At 39.9% G+C, this 21,065-nt stretch overlaps 1 protein-coding gene across 1 annotated transcript in view; it reads right to left on the bottom strand.

The window, feature by feature from the left end:
• Positions 1-12,204, bottom strand: part of ppfia3 (PTPRF interacting protein alpha 3) — a 60,863-nt gene extending 48,659 nt beyond the window's left edge. The window contains exons 1-2 of the mRNA XM_046866448.1: positions 12,041-12,204; positions 638-1,449 (exon numbers count right to left, since the gene is read on the bottom strand). Of these exons, the coding sequence (XP_046722404.1) occupies positions 638-943 (306 nt within the window). The 5' untranslated portion in view covers positions 944-1,449; positions 12,041-12,204. The remainder of the gene's footprint in view (positions 1-637; positions 1,450-12,040) is intronic.
• Positions 12,205-21,065: the final 8,861 nt, after the last annotated feature.

The raw sequence follows: 21,065 nt of genomic DNA, 5'->3' as shown, positions 1-21,065 counted from the left end.
GAGTAAAAGGGAAAGTTTATAGGACTGTGGTGAGACCTGAGATGTTGTATGGACTAGAGACAGTGGCATTGAGTAAAAGACAGGAGGTGAAGCTGGAGGTAGCAGAGCTGAAGATGTTGAGATGTTCATTGGGAGTGACAATGATGGACAGGATTAGAAATGAGTTTATTAGTGGGACAGTGCATGTAGGATGTTTTAGAGACAAGGTGAGGGAGGTGAGATTGAGATGGTTTGGACATGTGCAGAGGAGGAACATGGGGTATATCAGTAGGAGAATGCTGAGGATGGAAGAAGGAAAAGAGGAAGACCAAGGAGGAGGTTTATGGATGTGGTGAGAGAAAATTTGGTGTGAAAGAGGCAGATGTAGAGGACAGGGGGGTATGGAGACGGATAACCCTAACCCTAACCCAGCCGAAAAAAGAAGAAGATATCTAAATTCCAGCTTTTCTTTTTTTTACTTAAAACATTCATTCTTTTTTTTTTTTTTTATCACAAAACTGCACCAGGGAAAAAACACATCAGAGCGTTGGTCCAGGAGAGACTCAAAAACAAGGAGGAAGAATTCTGAAAACACACACACAGACACACACACACACACACACACACACACACACACCCTACACGGTTGCTGGCGTACCTGAGGCAGTGCGATAGACAGCTGTCTCTGGAGTGAGTCTTTCTCGTGTCCCAGTTCGCGGAGGCGGAGCTGTGCCGTCCCCAGGCTCTCCTGCGTCTCTCTCAGGCTCTCCAGCAGACGCTCTCGCTCCGTCAGCATGTTCACCATCAGAGACTCCAGGTTACCCGTGCTGCCACCCTCGTAGTTGCCCCCGATGCCCCCCATGCCCCCTCCCATGCCACTCCCACCCCCAGCAGGTGAGGACGGCCCGCCTCCTCCTCCACCACGGCCATCCTCCGATATAGTCGGCATCACCTCACACATCATCCTGAGGCCGGGAAGTGTGGGAGTAGGTTAGGTGATAGAGAGTGTGTGTGTGTGTGTGTGTGTGTGTGTGTGTGTGTGTGTGTGTGTTGTTAAGTATAGAGCCGGTTACTCGTGGAAAAAAAGAGGATGCTTTACATAAATAGGAACAATTTCTTCATCGACAAACATCCACTCTTTCTCCAACCAAAATGTCCTCCTTCAGTCTTTTTTTCTCCTCCTCTAAATATGGACCCTTATTTTGCGTCCTCTCATTTTCTTCAAATCATCCATTCTTTTATTTGTAATTATTATTTTTTTTTGTCTTTTCTGATTAATTGTTCTTTGTAGGGTTTAGCTCCCGATGTTTAGGTGAATTCCGGGGTGGAGAAAGCGAGCGTGGTCCACAGAAACCAGGAGGAGAACCTGGGAGGAACACACGGTCGGGTTGGTGGGGGAGGGGTTAGGAGGTGGTCGGGGCATAAAACCAGGGCTGTCGAATCCTCTAGGGATGATCAGCTACAAGACGGCTGTGGAGAGGAGGAAAAAAGCGTAGAGATTAGCAAATGAACCAAAACAATGTTATCTTTGTTTGTTTGTTTTTTAAGTGGGTGTGGTCTTTGTCGGCCAGTCAGATTGAAAAAGACGTGGCTTTAAATATCTCACATTAATGCGAATTCTGTACATGAACAGAGTTTTTTTTGTTTGTTTGTTTCTACAATATTAACAATAAACAAATCGCTTGTTTAAGAGTTTCTTGCTAGAGTTAGCGCTGTGACGTAGCAACCAAAAAAAAGTCCACCATTGTAGCATGTACTGATTTAGCTATTTAGTAGAAATAGCCAGGATCCATCAGCTTTCTCTAAAGATCTCCTGTGCGCAATAATCTTCCACAGGATTTCCAAAATTACTATGAAGTCGGAGCTCAGTGTTTAAATCTTGGACTCCTGTTTAAAAGGTTTTGAGTTGAAATACCAGCATCACTAAACAGAAACCATTGGGCCCTTGAGCAAGGCCCTGAACCCTTGACTGAACATTTGTATAAATGAGATAATTGTAAATTGCTCTGCCAAATGCCATATCTGTAACGGAGTGGGCTTTGACAAAAAATCTCGTCTAATACTGTTGGAATGTTATATTTGTGTGTTGTGTTCCAGGTTCCAGGTGGAAATGTTCCTACATCTTCGCCTGACTATAAAAAGAAACTCACAGGTTTTGTGCCATTTTTTTTGCACTTTCAACGATTTCCTGGATTTTGACTAACGCTCTAGACCCAGACATGCAGAGCTGTAAAACAATTCTGCCACCACCATGCTTCACCATGAGGGTGTATGTTCTTCAGGTAAATAATAAATAAATCACTCTGGATAAATCTGCCAAATGCCATATCTGTAACTAAGTGGGCTGTTACAGAAAATGTGGTCTAATATTGTTGGGGGTTTTTTGTGTTAAATTTACATTTATGGAATATGCAGATGAGTGAATCCATTTGAATCCATCCATTTGACCTTCAAAGCCAAAGTCCACTGCCATAACCACTAAGGTCTCACCTCTCCCATGTTTTAGGATGTTATGGTGCTGGGTGGAAATATTTTCTTCATATTCACCCGACTATAAAAAGGTTTTGTGCTAGTTTTTGGCTCTTTTGTTGAGTTCCTGTATCTTGACCAAAGCTCCAGTTGTAGCTATGCAAAACTTTAAACAATGCTTCCACCACCATGCTTCACCTTGAGAGCCCCTCTTCAGGTCATAATTGGTCTAGGGGAAGTGGGAGCACAGTGGCTAAGATGTTGGACTTCTGATTAGAAGGTCATGAGTTCAAATCCCACCACCACTAAGCTGCCACTGTTGGGCACCCTAATCCTCAACTATATACAAGTAATACAACTTGTTTGAATAAAATGAGGTAAATGTTTTTTCTTTGCACCAAGCCTTCTAAAATATTTCAACATGGATTTGGTGGATTTTATGTACATTTAAGCAAAACATTTATTCATACTATATTTGTTTGGGCAAAATAAATAGCTTCTAAATGTGCCCCAGCCAATTACCCTATACTAGGATATATAATAGGATTGTCCAGATATTTCTGAAGCTTCATCAAGGTTGCTGTAGGTCTTTGAGCATCCTCAATTTCATTGATCTCAAATAGAAACGTCCTGGTTCTCGGCAATGGTTCTCCTCGCGGCACCTGTTTTTTTCCATTCGTTGTTGAGATTGGTCTTCACAATCTTTTTTAAATTTGAATAATAATCACTTCCCTAACCAATACCCCTAACCCTAATGTGATCACCAACATCACATTTCAAACATGGGCTCAATGAGAATGCAACTGTTGGGAATCTCAGAAGGGTCACATGACCAGGTATAAAAGAAAGTGAGAGGTTTGTTTAGAGAAAAAGCGATTTATATATTTATAGAATCAATATTTTTCCCCCAATTTTTTTCTTAAAAGCGTTTTGTTCATTTTTTTACATCAGAAAAAAAAGGCTGTGTTGACTTTATAAAATCTACTGTAGATGTCAAAACTAAATGCTTGCATTAAAATCAGCCAATGAGACTTTTTCATCTTTTAGCAAAAATTTAAAAACCAAAACTCTGCCTCACACGAGCTGAGAAGAACCACCAACTATTAATTATCACATCAACAGGCAATGAGTATTAAAGCTACCCAAATCCTGATGTTTGAACTCAAATGCATTCAATCTTCTATTGTTCCGCATTTCTGCTGCAATTTGGTCAGAAGTATAAAGTCGGTGACCAGAAAATGCTCCATTTTGAATCTTGGGGAAAAACCACAGACACCACATGGCCAGTTCATGAGTGTTATAGTTTTATCTCATTCTTTTTTTTTATATATATATATATATATATATATATATATATATATATATATATATAAGTTTATTTTAAAAGTAAAGACCTCACTTTATTTAATGTTGATGTTTAAGAGCAGCCATGCTGACCTGACTTTCACAGCAGAAATTCCAGACTGAAAATCTCCAAATTCTGGATTTCTTGTCGGAGGTCGGAAAAACACAACTCATTTTATGTTTTAGAAACCAGCTCTGGAATTAAGCAATTACATTTTTTTATAAAAGAATCATGTTAAATAATGAACCATGTGAGAAATCACCTGAAAATTAGAAAAAAATTGTATGGAAAAAATGAATCAGTCATGTGAGAAATCATGTGTGAATAAAATGTATAGAATGAATCAAACTCATCTGTACTCAAAACAATCATGTGAGATTTCACATATTAAAATAAAGAGGGAAAAACAAGGGTGAAAAATGAATAGTGAAACAATTTGTGTAAAATTAATTTAAATGAAAAGTGTCATTGAATTTAATAAAAAAATGAATGTAAAATGTTATAAATAAAACTGTGAAGAAAAAATTTATGTAAAAATATAATATCAATGTATGCAAGAAACCATATGTGAAAAATGAGTAAATCGTGTGATAAATGATTTATGTGAGGAATTGTGCAAAAAAGAAATGTTAAATCATAAACGATCTAAGAACTCATGTGAAAATAAAAAAATCGTGAGAAATCATATGTGAAAAATGGAACGAATCATGCAGAGATTCACATAAGAATAAAATAATAATGTGTATTAATGAATCATGTAAAAATCACGTTGCAGTAAAATAATCTAATGAAAATAACGATCATCTTTCATAGCTTCATGCTAATGCTAGCTAACATCAACCCTAACATCAAGAGTGACACACAACCACAAATTTCTTACAGGAATAAAGAAAATGCATAAGTAGCCAACGAATTAGCATCGGAATCAACACATCAATTGTCCCAAAACATCTCTATACATCCGGTTCCATAACTTCATCACGTTAGTCTGTTTGTGTGTTGTAGAACTCTCAGACTTCACTGGTCTTTCGAAAAATTGCTCATGCACAAAGAAATGTTTGAAAAATTCCCTCACTTTACATCGATGCTGCAACATTGAGGCTATAAATTTGTTTGTTTCAAAGTAAACAGGTTACATGACTAAACATCTACAGAAGAATCATGTGATTCTTCATCTGATGAATTACATGTTATAAGCATGCAAATATTTACAGAATCTCACACAAGTAAATGCCCCCCTCACATTTCAGCAACCATTTTATCTTCTCAATGGACAAAACTATAGAAATAAAACTTGGATATATATTAGAGTATCAGTGTGCAGTTTGTGTATCAGTACTGATTTACTGTCCTCTAAAACTAACATACAGACATTATTGTCTAAATAACTGCCACAAAAGTAAGTACACCCTCAGTGATAACAGCTGTACGTGGTGTAAACGTGTAAAGCCACATGTTCTATTCATCATGTTCATGTTTTTATCTGCTTGTCAGAACCATATACATTTGTGTATCTTGTATTAGAGCAGTTACAATTTGGTGCTTTGAGTTCAATTCTCTCACACTGACCACTGGATGTTCTACATGCACCTCATGGTAAAGAGTCTCTGAGGATCTGAGAGTTGGAATTGTTTCTCTCCACAAAGATGCTGAGGCTGTAAGAAGATCAGTATCACCCAGAAACTGATTTACAGTACAGTGTTCAGGGTCATACAGAGGTTTTCAAGACGAGTTCCACTTGGAACAGACCTCACAAGAGTCCATCAAAGAAGTCGAGTCCTCGTGCTGTGCGTCAGGTGCAGAAGCTGCTTTAAAAACAGCAGCATTGCTTAGAGGTTGCAGAAGTAGAAGGTCTGCTCCTCAGTGCTCAGACCATACGCCGTTCACTGCAACAAATCGGTTTGCAGGCCGTCGTCCCAGAAGGAGCCTCTTCTGAAGCTGCTCACAAGAAAACCCTTAAACAGTTTGTTGAATACCAACCTGCCCAAGAGCATGAATTATTGTAACCATGTTCTGTGGTCTGATGAGACTAAGATAAACTTGTTTGGCTCAGATGGTGTCCAGCATGTGTGGTGACGCCCTGGTAAAGAGATCCAAGAAAATTGTCTCTTGCAAACAGTGAAGCATGGTGGTGGCTGCATCATGTTCTGGGGCTGCATGAGTGCTGCTGGTACTGTGGAGCTGCGGTTCATTGAGGGAAACATGGATTCCAACATGTACTGTAACATTCTGAAGCAGAACATGATGCCCTCCGTTCAAAAACTGGGCCGAACCGCAGTTTTACAACATAATAACACAAACACACCACCAAGATGACAACTGCCTTGCTGAGGAAGCTGAAGGTGAAGAGTATGTCCAAGTATGAATCCTCAGGCCGAATATTGAAAAAGCTCCATGTGTCTCCAAGCAGCTCTGTGATTTCATTATGTAGGAGTGGAAGAGGATCCCAACAACAAACTGTGCAGCTCTGGAGAATTCCACACCCAGGAGGATTAAAGCAGTGCTGGAGAACGATGGTGATCACAGACAATATTCACACTTTGGATACAGTTTTGACATGTTCCTTGAGGGTGCACTTACTTTTGTTGCCAGTTATTTAGACAATAATGTCTGAAGATTGTTATTTTAAGAGGACAGTAAATCAGTACTGCTGTACAAACTGCACACTGATACTCTAAAATAAATCCCAGTTCCATTTCTATAGTTTAGTTTTTTGAGAATATCTACTGCTGAAATGTCAGGGGTGCACTTACTTTTGTCAGATACTGTATATATACATTGAAAAACCGCACATGAGAAACGACGAATTGTGTATGAAATCACGTAAAACAGAATAATGTAGTGATGAAGGATTCACGTGTGGAAAAGTGAAAAAAATAATACCTTTTATAATGAAAGATGAGAAATGATATACTGCGAATGAGAAATCCTGAGAAATGAATCGAGAAAAAGCTCATTCAAAGAGTCATTCGAATGAAAAATGTTTCGATGTGAAATGAATCGTGTGAGAAATCATGGGTGAAACTTGTGTAAGAAATAAAGTACAGTAGAACCTCGGTTTGTGAGTAAAGTTGTTTACGAGTGTTTTGTAAAACGAGCAAAAAAATTTGTCGGAATTTGCGTCGGATTGCGAGCGACGATCCGGTTTACGAGCATCGAACGAGAACGTGTTTTCGACGCAAAGCGATCATGTGTGCCGTGTTGATGGTCCAGTTCGCCTGTTCGTGTTTGTGTAGGTCTTTTGTGTAGCTCCGTATCCTTAGCAACCGAAGTAGAGTTCTCTTTCCCATACTACTGTACTGCATTCTAACTGTCACCACGTGTGTGTTTTACGTATTGTTTAGTTGTTAATACGTGTAGTGATCGCTGTAATAGTGAAGCAATGTCTCCATGAAGAAGAACCCTGAAATAAAAGGCACTCAGAAGAAGAAGAAGAAGATTCGTGATTAAAAGTGAGAGAAAAGAAAGAGATTCGAGTGACTCAAAAAAATTAAAATGAATTAAAAAAATCGTAAAATCGTAAATTAAGCGAATCCAGTCATACGGGGGAAAACCTTTCTGACATCATAGGATTCTCCTTCCAAGCAATAACTCCTTCTCCTCCTCCTCCTTATCTTCCTCATACCAGCCTTCTTCTCAAAGGTGCAGTAAACCTCATGTGTATTTGTTTTAATTTAAGATTTTTATTGTTACAGTAATACAATAACATCACTTATAATTGTATTATTATACTGAATTACTGTATTCTGTACTTTTATTTTTATATGAATGATCTTGTGTGTCTAAAACACATCTGAATTTAAATTATTTCTTACGTGAAAACTCGTATCGATATACGAGTTAATTGGTTTTGCGAGCACGTTTTTGAGCAACGAAGTGTGTAAACCGAGGTTCCATGTGTTTAAGAAAACGTGAGAAATCGTGACTCCTGTGAATCGTGTTTCGATAGGTGCATCGTACGAAAAGTGATTTATGTGAGTAAAGTTGTGTAACAAAAGGAAATAAAATAAAATTAATGAATCATCAAACATCATGAATCATATGATGAATCACATGAAAATCTAGGTCTGAAATGATTCACGTGAAGGAATCGTATGAGAAGGCGAGAATGTTGAGAAATGAAACTTGGGGAAACGTGTTCGAATCATGAAGAATAAAAAAGAAAAAATTCATGTGAGAAACGTGAAAATTCATAAATCCTGTGTTTAAGTAAAAAAAAAAACGGGTGAAACAATTTACGTGAGGAATCTCTTGTAAAAAAAAAAGTTTCATATTGAATTTGTTCATTTTGATAAGCAGGAAATTTACAGTCTGAATTGGGATTTTTTACAAATATTGTGTATTTTATTTATTATTTATTGATTTTTATTCCCATTTTCGATGTTCAGGATTCTGAAGATAAGTTAAGTTTATGAACATCTCTGGTGCCGCCATGGACCGGTTCTCAACCTGACAGGACGTTAAGAGAGCTGTGCACAAACAAATCAAAAACATAAATAATAATAAAAAAAATCCTTCTTAAGGAAATAAGACTGAAAAAATTCATACAGAACATCATTACTTCTGGTTACTGCTGGTGGTTCTACAAGCTATGGAGTCAGAGGGTGCATTTAGTTTAGCACACATATATTTCTCCATTTTGGGTTGATTTTTGGATTTTTGTGTTGTTCATCAAAGATTGTATTTATACTCATTCTAAGACCTAAAAATGACCAGATGTATATATATATATATATATATATATATATATATATATATACAGTGCCCTCCACAATTATTGGCACCCCTGTTTAAGATGTGGTCGTGGACTTTTAAAAATTCTCCTTTTTTTTAAAACAACATAGAACCCAAATGCAAAAAAAGAGAAAAATCCAACCTTTCATTTAAGTACATTACTTTGGTGGTAAAAAATCATATATTTAGAAAAAAAAAAATTGAAATCATGTGTCCCACAATTATTGGCACCCTAACAATTCCTCTGAAAAATTTAATTGTTTTTTTTATATATTTTCTGTAGTTGCTAAGGTTGGTCAGGGTATCTAGGGACTTTTAATTAGTAATTCATGATTTCCTGTTTCCTGGGGTATAAATATGACGTGACACAGAGGCCTAATTCTCTTACCCATTTGTCAACATGGCAAAGACAAGAGAACACACCATTCAAGTAAGGCAGATGTGTGTCGACCTTCATAAGTCAGGCAATGGCTACAAGAAAATAGCCACTCGCCTTAACTTGCCGGTATCTACAGTCAGAGGAATCATTAAGAAGTTTAAAACAACTGGAACAGTGACAAACAAGGCTGGAAGAGGTCCCAAGTTTATCTTGCCACAACACACAGTGAGGAGGATGGTAAGAGAAGTAAAAAAATTTCCCAAGCTCACCGTCACAGAATTGCATCAAAGAGTGGCATCTTGGGGTCACAGAGTCTCCAAAACAACCATCAGACGCTCTCTACATGCCAACAAGCTGTTTGGGAGGCATGCAAGGAAAAAGCCTTTTCTCACTAACACTCACAAACGTAAACATCTGGAGTTTGCTAAGCGGTACTGGGACTTCAACTGGGATCGTGTGCTTTGGTCAGATGAGACTAAGATTGAGCTTTTTGGCAACAAACACTCTAAGTGGGTCTGGCGTAAAACAAAAGATGAGTATGCCGAAAAGCACCTCATGCCCACCGTGAAGTATGGTGGAGGATCTGTGATGCTGTGGGCCTGTTTCTCTTCAAAGGCCCTGGGAACCTTGTTAGGGTGCATGGCATTATGAGCGCTTTGAAGTACCAGGATATTTTAAATAAAAACCTGATGGCCTCTGCCAGAAAGCTGAAGATGGGTCGTCATTGGGTCTTTCAGCAGGATAATGATCCAAAACATGTGGCAAAATCTACACAAAAGTGGTTCAGCAGTCACAAACTCAAGGTCCTCCCATGGCCATCTCAGTCCCCAGACCTCAACCCAATCGAAAACCTGTGGGGCGAGCTAAAGAGAAGAGTGCATAAGAGGACCCAGGACACTGGATGATCTAGAAAGATTGTGCAAAGAAGAATGGTCAAAATCCTCTCTCTGTGTTCTCCAATCTTGTGAAATGTTATAGGAGGAGATTAAGTGCTGTCTTGTTGGCAAAAGGAGGTTGTACAAAGTATTAACATCAGGGGTGCCAATAATTGTGGGACACATGATTTCAAGGTTTTTTTTTTTTTTCTAAATGTATGATTTTTTTACCACCAAAGTAATGTACTTAAATAAAAGGTTGGATTTTTCTCTTTTTTTGCATTTGGGTTCTATGTTGTTTTAAAAAAAAGGAGAATTTTTTGAAGTCCACGACCACATCTTAAACAGGGGTGCCAATAATTGTGGAGGGCACTGTATATATATTTATCTCCATATCCCAAGACTACTTTTGAACCTACACTCCATGCTTCACCCCTAATTTGACACTGGAGACTCCTTCCATAAACACCAGAGAGGCATGTGCATTCATATTACGCTGTTAGTAAATTAATACTACAAATTTGCAGATGAAAAATTTCCAATATTTTGATGTAAATGATCGAAACATTAATAATAAACACATGCAATAAACAGCACTGATTTCAGTTATAGTGGTTTTGATGAGCTGAACTTCACCATCTGACCATCTGTGGTCCAGCATGATGTGGTGATAAACGCGTTTCGTTGTGTTACGCCTTCAAACCGTGTGACCAATCAAAGAATCATGAACCCTAAAATGGGGGGAAATTTGTGCAATTAAATTTATGTGAAAATAAACAATGAAGAGGAATCGAGAAATAAATAACAAATCAAACGAACAAGGCAGAAAAATCCATGAGAAGAAATGATGTTAAAATGAGAAGAATTGGGGAGAACACAGCACATGCTATGCACAGAATCACGTGACTATCGAAGGATCGTGTGCAGGGTGTGATTTAGATAGGGAATGATGGGAAAATGAATCAGGATCGGGTGTGGAAAACTAACATTCATATCAGGAATGACATGAAAATGAGAGCATCATGAGATCAATGAGATATCTGAGAAATGTAAAAGTATAGCAGATGCATGTGAGCAATGTGTGAACCAGGACATGGGTGTGTGTGTGTGAGCATTATTCAGACAGCATTTTCAATGAAAGATGAAGCTCACACACACAGCTGAGTGAGAAGGTTGAGGATTTTTAATCTTCTCGTCTTCTTCTGATCTGAAAGCAGGCCTCGGTCATCACCTAACACGTGAATCTATATCTATTTTGGTCCTCGCGCGTTCTCTCCACATCACACACACACACACACACACACACACACATACACACGCGGTCTTTAATCAGAATGATATTCAAAATATGTATTATCAACTATTATGTGTAATTAATGATTAATTGCAATGGTCGGAATTCGTGTGCGCGCATCCGCCGCGCGCGTGTACAGAAGCCATCGGGTTCGTAATGGAGGCGAAGAAGGAAAGACGCGAAGCTGCAGGAGCGCGCCCGCGCGAGTGCGTGCGCAGACAGACGGGCGGACAGGCAAATGCTAGCGTGCGCGGACAGACAGACGATCGGACAGACGGACAAGACAGACAGACAGACAGACAGACAGACAGACAGACAGGGAGGGGGATCTGAAAACGCATGCAGAAATGTGAAGACAATTTACAAAAGATCCCATCCTACAGCCCCAACACGGCGAGCAGAGGGGAAGACAAATCGATCAATTAATAACCAATCAATCAATCAATTAAAGAAAAATCACCGATTACTCGATCGCGAACCGCGCACGCGATGCCCAACCAGGAATCCTTCTCCATTTCATTCCCGGGCTGAGTGTTGATGCCGCTGTGGCGCCTCATCCACCATCACCCTCACCCTCACCATCAGCATCAGCATCACCATTACACGCTCACGGTGTGAAGAAGAAAACGAGCAGAGATGCGGAGAAAGGAAGATGATGATGATGATGATGATGATGATGACGATGAAGACACTTTGCACTTAAAAAAGGATGGATTGATTGTATATATTTTTTTCCTTTACCGACGACGTCGCAGCCATTGCATCACTCCATCCTCCCCGTTATTTCCCTTCAGCATCCTTCCGCCTCCCCCTTCCTCCTCCTCCTCCTCCTCCTCCTCACCCTTCTCACAGCTGGCTGATATTAACGCGCGCACACACACACACACAAAATAATAAAGGCACGGATGCGCGGTCGCGTTCGCTTGCGCGCGCGCGCGCACACGCGATCAAGCACCGGTTCTCACCCCTGTCATCGCCGACGCTCCTTCAAGTCGCATCCGCTCTCAAATCCATCCGAGAAGGTAGATGTTCAACTGATTCCAATTTCTAAGCTTCTTCAACCCGTACATATGTAAGGACACACCGACTACAGACAATCCCAGCCTCTCTCTCTCTTTCTCTCTCTCTCTCTCACACACACACACACACACACACACACACACACACACACACACACACACACACACACACACACACACACACACACTCACTCTACATCAGGGGTTGCCAGATTGTCAAATTCCAGGTTTCCATCCCCACCCCTGCTCTCCAGCCTCTGATTATCCAAACGTTATTATTAGATTATTAGATGACGTCCAAGTCACGTGAAAAAAATTTGAGAGAATGGGGGAAAAAGAGAAAGGGTCTTGTTACTCCGACTCTTTTATTTTTTATTTACTTTTATTACTTTTATTTTTTCGGCGACTTTTAACGAAAAAAAAAAACCCAGAGCCGAGCGAATCCAAATCCAGTCCATGTCATTGCTCCAGATGAGCGCTCATTATTCCTTTAACAGTCACATCGCTGTTGTTTTTGATGAAAATCACGGAGCATCAATGTTTACAGATGATCAATCGACGATCACGATCAGTTCTGATCAACTATTCACCAAAACAAAAAAGAAATCAAGATTGTGACAACCAATCACTGATCAGCATTACTTTAGAAAATAAATCACTGATCAACATTCTTCTTAACAACCACTCACCAATCACCATTATTTATTTCAACCAATCATTGATCACTATTCCTCCCTGCAACCTGAGCAACATTCCTCACAAAAAACAATAATCAATCACCATTCTTTAAAAAAAAACAGACAACTATTGACCACCATTCTACCATTCAACCAATCACTGATCACCATTTGCCCAGCAACCAATCACTGATGTTCACTGATCCTCCCAAAATCCAATCACTGATCACCATTGTTCAATGTTTAAAAACATGTTTGACAGATGACCTTGCTGTGACTTTGAACAATTCCAAAATCTAATCAGTTCATCTACTGGTTATGAAGATAATTCCACAGAATTCCTACAAATATTCAAACACTTTAGTGTTCTATATATATATATATTTATTTTCTTTTTATTTATTTATTTTTCACAGGATTGTAGAGATTTTTGTAGAATTGTTTTCTGAAATTAATATTCCAGAAGTGAAAATCAGAGCTGTAGATCAGATGTTCTTGTACCTGAGTAAAAAAATACTAATCCTCATCTTCATGATGGCCAGTAACATTAATCCTCCTCCTGTTACATTTCTGTTGGAGGAAACGTCCTGTGTGTGTGTGTGTGTGTGTGTGTGTGTGTGTGTGTGTGTGTGTGTGTGTGTGTGTGTGTGTGTGTGTGTGTGTGTGTTTTCAAACAAGGGTTTTCTCACTGTGTATGAAGGAGTGATGTGCAGGAGAATGAAACACACACAGACAGACACTCACACACACACACACACACACACACACACACACACACATAATCAGTACAGTAGAGATGATCAGTACAGATCAGGACAGTAAAGATCAGTACAGAAGAGATAATCAGAACAGTAGAGATCAGTAAAGAAACAGTAGAGATGATCAGTACAGTAGAGATGATCAGTACAGTAGAGATGATCAGTGCAGTAGAGATGATCATTACAGTAGAGATGATCAGTACAGGAGAGATCAGTACAGTAGAGATGATCAGTACAGGAGAGATGATCAGTACAGGAGAGATCAGTACAGTAGAGATGATCAGTACAGTAGAGATGATCAGTACAGTAGAGATGATCAGTACAGATCAAGACAGTAAAGATCAGTACAGAAGAGATAATCAGAACAGTAGAGATCAGTAAAAACAGTAGAGATGATCAGTACAGTAGAGATGATCAGTACAGTAGAGATGATCAGTACAGATCAAGACAGTAAAGATCAGTACAGAAGAGATCATCAGAACAGTAGAGATCAGTAAAGAAACAGTAGAGATGATCAGTACAGTAGAGATCAGTACAGTAGAGATCAGTACAGTAGAGATGATCAGTACAGTAGAGATGATCAGAACAGTAGAGATCAGTACAGTAGAGATGATCAGTACAGTAGATATCAGTACAGTAGAGATGATCAGTACAGTAGAGATGATCAGAACAGTAGAGATGATCAGAACAGTAGAGATCAGTACAGTAGAGATGATCAGAACAGTAGAGATGATCAGAACAGTGAGATCAGTACAGTAGAGATGATCAGAACAGTAGAGATGATCAGTACAGTAGAGATGATCAGTACAGTAGAGATTATCAGAACAGTAGAGATGATCAGAACAGTAGAGATCAGTACAGTAGAGATGATCAGAACAGTAGAGATGATCAGAACAGTAGAGATCAGAACAGTAGAGATGATCAGAACAGTAGAGATGATCAGTACAGTAGAGATGATCAGTACAGTAGAGATGATCAGAACAGTAGACATCAGTACAGTAGAGATGATCAGTACAGTAGATATCAGTACAGTAGAGTTGATCAGTACAGTAGAGATGATCAGAACAGTAGACATCAGTACAGTAGAGATGATCAGTACAGTAGAGATGATCAGTGTACATTGCATTCATTAAATTATTGTTTTGGAAATGATGAAGTAATTAAAATATTACAAATATTATTTTATAAATTAAGTTTCTTCACATCTATTGTGAGTAATTGGATTTGAGGGTTAAAGGTTTGGATTGAATGCTACAATTGGATACTAGACAGGATCTTTGGATTGGATTTTAGAATGATAGATTGGATGTTAGATTGGAATATAAGGATTGTATGTTAGGATGGATGCTCAGATCAGATGTTAGGATTAGATGCTGGATTGGATGTTAGGATTAGATGCTGGACTGGATGTTAGGTTGGATGTCTGACTGAATGTTAAACTGAATGCTAGATAGGATATTAAGATTAGATGTTAAGATTAGATGATGGACTGGATGTTAGAATGGAAACATTGTACACTTGAAGGCACTGATTATATCTGATATTGTGAGATTTTGATGACTCAGTGTGATTAAACAAATTGAGAAAATAAATAAAGTAGTTTTCTGTTTTTGTGTGGTTCAGAGATGATATAAAGCAGTTTTGTCTGTTTTTCTGCTTTCAGTATTAAACCAAAAAGGAGCGAAGGCGCTGTAATGCACATTTCGTGTGAATAAACGTGTACAGGTACAAGAACCCAGATGTTTATTGTTTTGTGTTTTATTCGTTTGTATTTTACATCTTATCGCTCATAACGGCTATCTGACCGGCTTGTTGCTGGCAAAAGATTGACCAGGCTGCAATGTTTATTTTTGTTTTCCCAAAAAAATGACGTAATCACGAAACTTCCTGCGTTCAAGTTTAGTTTAAATAAGAGTATAGGAGTAAAAATCTCCACTCTGGCAACCCTAATTCATGTCTCCCTCTCGCGGAGGATACTGGTATTACAACTCCTTACACACACACACACACACACACACACACACACACACACACACACACACACACTTTCTCTCATGCATTTCTCACACTATGACAAGATACTTATTTAGATATTTAGATGAACCCACTAATAATGCAATATTTGTGTCTATTCTTGCACACACACACCCACACACACATACACACACTTACACACACACACACACACACACACACACACACACACACACACCTTTTGTTTCTTTTGTGATGCTGCATTTGTGCATGTTAATCAGCGTACTGTGCATGAAGTTAATGGTGCTATGAACATCGTATGTGTGTGTGTGTGTGTGTGTGTGTGTGTGTGTGTGTGTGTGTGTGTTCTTCTCGAGCATCCCAGAGAGCACCAGACCAATAACACAAAGACACCAGCGGATTCTCTCGTCCAATCCGAGCCGAAACAAGGAAGGTCCTTGCATCGATGCGAGCCAATCAGGTATCAGGGGGAGGTGGAGGTGGAGGGGTAAAAGAAGGAGGAGGAGGGGAGGGGGAGGGGGGAGAGGGAGCAGGGTGGGGTAGGGGAGGAGGCTCCCTGAAGGGATGACGTAATGGGTTTTTTAGAGAATGATGTCATCCCTAGTGCACAAGGCAAGGATTTAAAGCCACAGAGATGTCCTCGCTCACCTTCTTCACCTCCTCCTCCTCCTCCTCTGCCGGCATCTCCGTCTTCGTCGTCCTGCTCTTGAGGGTTGTTAATAATTAGCAGTGAAGACGAGGGTAATTGTGCCATCTGACGCCTTCACGTGAGGTTTTTTTTTCCTGGAGAAGGCGCATCAGTCCTCTGCTTCACTTTGTTTTATCTTTCCCTCTCTTGGGGTTTACGAGTACGTCCACTCATGAGATGGGTCTCAGGGTGTTCTGGGAAAATCAGGTTGCTTTCACACACATACAACCTGCACGTGTTCAAAAAGGGCGTATCGATACAATATGTTACAATACGATACTTTAAGGTACGATATGTTACGATATGATACAATACATGGTTTTCTCAGAAGCGATCTGAAATGCTGTACGACGCTGCAGAATGTGGGAAACACGTCCAATAACTGTAACTGTTTACCCGGCCGTCAGCGCTCAGGCCTCCCTCCGGTCGCCATGGCAACAGAGGCAGCACAGCCGGCACAGTGTTCGTCTGGAGCTCGAAGAGGCATCAGGGCATCCTGCTCTGAGGATATAGAGAGAGAGAGAGAGAGAGAGAGAGAGAGAGAGAGAGAGAGAGAGCAGCTGAAACAGCAGATGATGGGGAAGCCCTCTGAGGGAACGTCCACACACCACATCCTGATTCCTTTACACAGGTCAGGAAAAGGACAGAGGTCAGAGGTCACAGCGAAACCTATTCCCCAACTCGCAGAATGTAATCAAATGAAATGTGGGTCTTTTTTTTTGGTTAATTTTCCTTTTTTTGGTTTGAAAAAAAAAAACGTTTCTCAGGTGTTTCTCCAACTTGGAATTTAAAAGTGATATTTTTATAATCAATATTTTACATAATTATAAACTTCTAAAACATTTTTATAAAATATAATTTATTGTTTATAAATAAATGTATCTGAGTAGAAATCTTTATTTATAAATGTTTTTATTTATATGAAAAATTGAGTTTTATATAATAATATATTTACATAATATACTTTATATCTCATTTTATTTAAATGCACATTTCGCTCTGAAACTGGAGACTCCTTCCGTAAAAGTTACCTGAGTTACACTGAGGTGATCAACCTGATAGTAAACCCGCTGACCAATCAGAATGCAGGATTCATCTGCGCTGTGGAGAAAACTCACACTGAACTAAATCGGATTTTGTGCATGGAAGCTATGATACTGCTCCTGTAGTTCGGAATGTGTGTGTGTGTGTGTGTGTGTGTGTGTGTGTGTGTGTGTGTGTGTGTGTTTCTAGCGCCCTCCTCCTGATGATCCGCGTCACTGCAGCGTGTCCCAAATACAGACAAACAGCAGATTCTCTCACAGAATAATCAGCGTGACGTCATAAACACCATCTTTATATAGTCACCTCATAAATATTCATATTTCTACACCTCAGTTCTGCTCGGTGTGAAAACAGGAAGAGAAGAGAAGAGAAGAGAAGAAGAAGAGAAGAGAAGAGAAGAGAAGAGAAGAGAAGAGAAGATGCTGGCAAAATGTTTTATTATTAAATAATAATATTGTTAATATTATATTAGTAATAATATTAGTTGATTAGTAATATTAATAATAGTAATGATAAATATTAATTAATTAATTAAAGTAAAGCAAAATACAAAATAAAGTAAAATATATAAATATACATACAGGTGCAGCTCAATAAATTAGAATATCATTAAAAAGTTGATTTATTTTAGTAATTCAATACAAACTGGTATATTATATAGATTCATCACACACACACACACACACACACACACACACACACACACACACACACACACACACACACACACACTGATATATTTCTAGTGTTTATTTCTTTTAATTCTGATGATTTTGACTCACAGCTGATGAAAACCCAAAATTCAGTGTCTCAGAATATGAGAATATTGTGAGAAAGTTGAATATTGGAGACTCGTGATGTCTCACTCTAATCATCTCATTAACTCCAAACACCTGCTCAGGTTTCCTGAGTCTTTAAATGGCGTCTCAGTCTGGTTCAGGACACACAATCATGGGGGAAAACTGCTGACTTGACAGTTGTCCAGAAGATGATCATTGAACCCCTGCACATGGAGACTGAGACACAGAAGGTCATCGCTGAAGAAGCTGCTGTTCACAGACTGCTGGATCCAAGCACATTGATGGAAAGTTGAATGGAAGGAAAAAAGTGGTAGAAAAAGATGAAACAAAACAGATTCAAGAATTTGGGGAGATTCACAAAGAGTGGACTGCAGCTGGAGTCAGCGCTTCAAGAGCCTCCACACACAGACGTCTCGTCTCCATGGGCTACAACTGACTCATTCCTCGTTTTGAGCAGCTCCTGAACCAGAGACAACATCAGAGGTGTCTTACCTGGGCAAAGGACAAAAAGGACTGGACTGTTGCTCAGTGGGACAAAGTCGTGGACAAAGTCGTGTTTTCAGATGAAAGGAAAGAAAACTGTGAATTTCATTTGGAAAAAAGAGTCTGGAAGAAGAACAGAGGAGAGACAGAATCCAAGCTGCTTGAGGTCCAGTGTAAAGTTTGCACAGTCAGTGGTTGTTTTGGGAGTCGTGTCGTCTGCTGGTGTTGGTCCACTGTGATTGAGCAAGTCCACGTTCAGCACAGTTGTCTACCAGGAGGTTTTAGAGCACTTCATGCTTCCCTCTGCTGACCAGCTTTATGGAGATGCTGATTTCATTTTCCAGCAGGATTTGACACCTGCCCACACTGTCAAAAGCACCAAAAGCTGGTTAAATGACCATGTTTGTGTGCTTGACTGCAAGCAAACTCACCAGACCTGAACCCCATAGAGACTCTTTGGTGTATTGTCAAGAAGAACATGAGAAACAAGAGACCAAAAATGCAGATGAGCTGAAGGCCACTGTCAAAGAAACCTGGGCTTCCATACCACCTCAGCAGTGCCACAGACTGATCACCTCCATGCCACAGTCTGATCATCTCCATGCCACATCTGATCACCTCCATACCACAGTCTGATCATCTCCATGCCACATCTGATCACCTCCATACCACAGTCTGATCATCTCCATGCCACATCTGATCACCTCCATACCACAGTCTGATCATCTCCATGCCACAGCCTGATCATCTCCATGCCACATCTGATCACCTCCATGCCACAGTCTGATCATCTCCATGCCACGCCCAATTAAGGCAAAAGGAGCCCTGACCAAGTGTTGAGTACAGATACAGTAAATGAACATATTTTCCAGAAATCCAACAAATCACTAAAACTGTTTTTTTTTATTGGTCTTATGAAGTATTAATTTTTTGAGATGTGAATTGGTGTTTTTTTTAAATGTGAGCCAAAATCATCCAAATGAAAAGAAATAAACAGTTGAAATACCAGTGTGTGTGTGGTGAATCTATATACCGATTGGCCAGGCAGAGGAACCGAGCTGGGAAGGATGTGCTGCAATAAAGGATGGAGAGGGAAATGTGTTGACTAGTGAGGAGAGTGTGTTGAGAAGATGGAGGGAGTATTTTGAGCAGCTGATGAATGAGGAAAATGAGAGAGAGAGAGAAGGTTGGATGTTGTGAAGATGGTGAAACAGGATTAGTAAGGAGAAAGTGAGAGCAGCGATTAAGAGGATGAAGAGTGGAAAGTCGGTTGGACCAGATGATAAATCGGTAGGAACATGTTTAGGAGAGATGCAGTGGAGTTTTAACCAGATTGTTTAACTAGATGTTGGAAGATGCCTGAGGAATGGAGAAGAAGTGTGCTGGTACTGATCTTTAAGCATAAAGGAGATGTGCAGACCTGCAGTAACTACAGGGGAATTAAGTTGATCAGTCACACCATGAAGTTATGGGAATGAGTAGTGTAAGCCAGGCTGAGAGAAGAGGTGACCATCTGTGAGCAACAGTATGGTTACATGCCGAGAAAGAGCTCCACAGATGCATTATTTGCTTCAAGAATGTTGATGGAGAAGTATAGAGAAGGTCAGAAGGAGTTGCATTGTGTGTTTGTGGATTTAGAGAAAGTGTACGACAGGGTGGAGAGAGGAGTTGTGGTATTGTATGAGGAAGTCTGGTGTATCAGAGAAGTATGTGAGGGTGGTGCAGGACATGTACGAGGACAGTGTGACAGCAGTGAAGTGTGCAGTAGGAAGGACAGACTGGTTCAAGGTGGAGGTTGGACTGCATCAAGGATCGGCTCTGAGCCCTTTCCTGTTTACAGTGGTGATTGACAGGTTGAAGGACGAGGTCAGACAGGAGTCTCTGTGGACTATGATGTTTGTGGATGATATTGTGATTTGTGGTGAGAGTAGTGAGCAGATGGAGAGGTGGAGATATGCGCTGGAGAGAAGAGGAATGAAAGTCAGTAGGAGTAAGACAGAGTACATGTGTGTGAATGAGAGGGAGGGCAGTGGATTGGTGCGGTTGCAGAGAGAAGAGGTGGAGAAGGTGGAGGAGTTCAGGTACCTGGGGTCAACAGTGTAAAGTAATGGAGAGTGTGTTAGAGAAGTGAAGAAAAGAGTGCAGGCAGGGTGGAGTGGGTGGAGAAGAGTGATAGCAGGAGTGATTTGTGATAGAAGAGTATCTGTGAGAGTGAAAGGGAAAGTTTATAGGACTGTGGTGAGACCTGAGATGTTGTATGGATTAGAGACAGTGGCATTGAGTAAAAGACAGGAGGTGGAGCTGGAGGTAGCAGAGCTGAAGATGTCGAGATGTTTGTTGGGAGTGACGATGATGGACAGGATTAGAAATGAATTTATTAGAGGGACAGCACATGTAGGACGTTTTGGAGACAAGGTGAGGGAGGTGAGATTGAGATGGTTTGGACATGTGCAGAGGAGGGCATTTATTTCTTTACAGTTGCTTGTAATCACAAACTTATTTAAGGTTAAATAGATTATTTGACTT

The sequence above is a fragment of the Silurus meridionalis genome, chromosome 14 (assembly GCF_014805685.1).
Source record: "Silurus meridionalis isolate SWU-2019-XX chromosome 14, ASM1480568v1, whole genome shotgun sequence".
Taxonomy (NCBI): domain Eukaryota; kingdom Metazoa; phylum Chordata; class Actinopteri; order Siluriformes; family Siluridae; genus Silurus; species Silurus meridionalis.
This window is presented reverse-complemented; position numbering and strand designations above follow the sequence as displayed.